General features: G+C 54.7%; 1 protein-coding gene across 1 annotated transcript; it reads left to right on the top strand.

Moving 5' to 3' along the window:
* Nucleotides 1-481: 481 nt before the first annotated feature.
* COL26b_014270 (uncharacterized protein) lies at nucleotides 482-1,241 on the top strand (the record flags this gene model as incomplete). The annotated part of the gene is made up of 2 exons (XM_053186846.1): nucleotides 482-584; nucleotides 688-1,241. 2 exons carry the CDS (start codon nucleotides 482-484, stop codon nucleotides 1,239-1,241), a joined length of 657 nt encoding a protein of 218 aa, XP_053029211.1.
* Between the last annotated feature and the right edge of the window lie 610 nt (nucleotides 1,242-1,851).

The following is a 1,851-nucleotide window of genomic DNA, read 5'->3' as shown; positions in this document are numbered from 1 at the left end:
TCCGGTTTCTTTCGGAAGAAAGATGACGGACAATTTGTGTCTGGGAATAAGTGCACGCCCATTATCTACAACCTGAAATCCCATCCCTGGACAACGGAATTCAATAGCCAATTCTGTTTTCCTCGAATCTTTGCGCTGATACCCGATAAGAGACAGATAAGCTCCTGATAACGATAACAGGCAGGGACTTGGTTGTCGAGGGCAACATGCCACACAATGCACGCAGGGATGTCATGCGCTAGTCAAATTGGACCAATTAGCTGTCGTCGCGCGACTCGAATTTCTGTTTTGTTTTCCATGGTTTTTCCCCATCACGCCGCGCCGTAAGAACCAACCGAGATATCAACGCTTAAGCCTTCATCCTGAGCCTGCGCAACGGAGCCAGTCTTTCCACATCCTTTCCGGTTCGGCTCCGTCTATCATGTCGTTCCGCAGGACTCCCGCGCCGCCGTCAAGCGGCCGGCGCCACAATTCCGTCATCATGTCGTCGGTTTCTCCCGAAGCTACCCGCACTCCCCGGGCGCAGGAGACTATGCCTCCCCCACCACTCTCCGTACGCGTCCCGGAAGCCGACGCAGAAACAGGTTGGTGCATTTTCCCATCCGTTGACGGGTGTACACCTGGCGCAACAGCATAGAGCATAGTCGCGATGGCCATCGCAGCCGCTGACCAAGATTGTGTTCATAGATTTCCCCGACGCCGTCATCCTCGACCACTACTTGAACCCCGAGACATACCGCGTCACTTTTGACTGGAAACGCGTCGGCGTCCGCGAACAACTCGTCATCCCCGAGGTGCACGCTCAGCTCATCGATCAGAACAAGGTCCTCGACTACTGGCACCAGGTTTACCTCACCACGCGCCAGGTGCGAGAACAGGCCCTTCGCTGCGAATTCTACCACGTCTTCCAGATCCTTGACCATCGCCGTCTGGGGAGGGGTACGAGATCAGGTTTCCTCCTGGTGCAGTGGGTCGGCTACTCGGATGACCCCGAAGAAGCCACGTGGGAGCCCATCACCAAGATCGACAGAGTCGCGCCGCTGGACGTGAGAGATTATCTGACCAAGAAGCGCCTGTGGAAGAACCTGCGCCCATGGCCCGCTTGGAGGAGAAAGACACAGGACCACGAGGACGCACGCCAGAGACTCATCGCAGCCCCCAGTCTGCTGGATGAGGCCAACCAGCGCTTGCGGTCCGAGTCAACCACGAGGTTGTCGGCGGATCTCGGGCTCGATAGATGATGTTGCGTGGTGATTTCGTCATGAAATCAATGAGGCATCATGCAGTCCACACGCATCCTACCTGAATACCAACCAGCCGGACTCCTCTACCCTGCCGTCACTTTGGTGCACCGTCAACATCTAGAAGATTGAGGCAAGTGCGCCTCTGCCCCAGTCCCCAAGGGGACTGATCAAGACTCGGCTGAGAAGAACTTGTTCGTAAGCAGGCCCATTGCATGAGTCGCTAGTAGAATCCTAGGTGACGATAGCTGATACTCGCAGACCTCATCAGGTAACCTCTATTCAAGAGCAACAATGGTCAAGGCGACGGGGATGCACGCGATGTCCGCGAACCATCTGCATTAGAGACGATGCAGGCACATGCCGAACAACATGTTCATTCTGGTTGGCATTCATCCGAGATTGAGCGTCGCAGAGGACTCATCGGGACTCACAAAGTCCCTTCACAAATGGTCAATGCTCACAACAAGCTCATTGGCCAGCTGATACCTCGCATCAGTTTTCGCACCATTGCGAAGGGTATGCCCGTAAACTAGCATGACCCGTGTTGGACAGTCAGGCAGTGTGTTCATTGAATAAACATCAAGAATACTGCCCTAACTATAGTGTC

Source organism: Colletotrichum chrysophilum, assembly GCF_026319265.1.
Source record: "Colletotrichum chrysophilum strain AFK26 chromosome Unknown scaffold_324, whole genome shotgun sequence".
NCBI lineage: Eukaryota > Fungi > Ascomycota > Sordariomycetes > Glomerellales > Glomerellaceae > Colletotrichum > Colletotrichum chrysophilum.
Note: the sequence above shows the minus strand (reverse complement) of the source record. Positions and strands in the feature narration are given on the sequence as shown.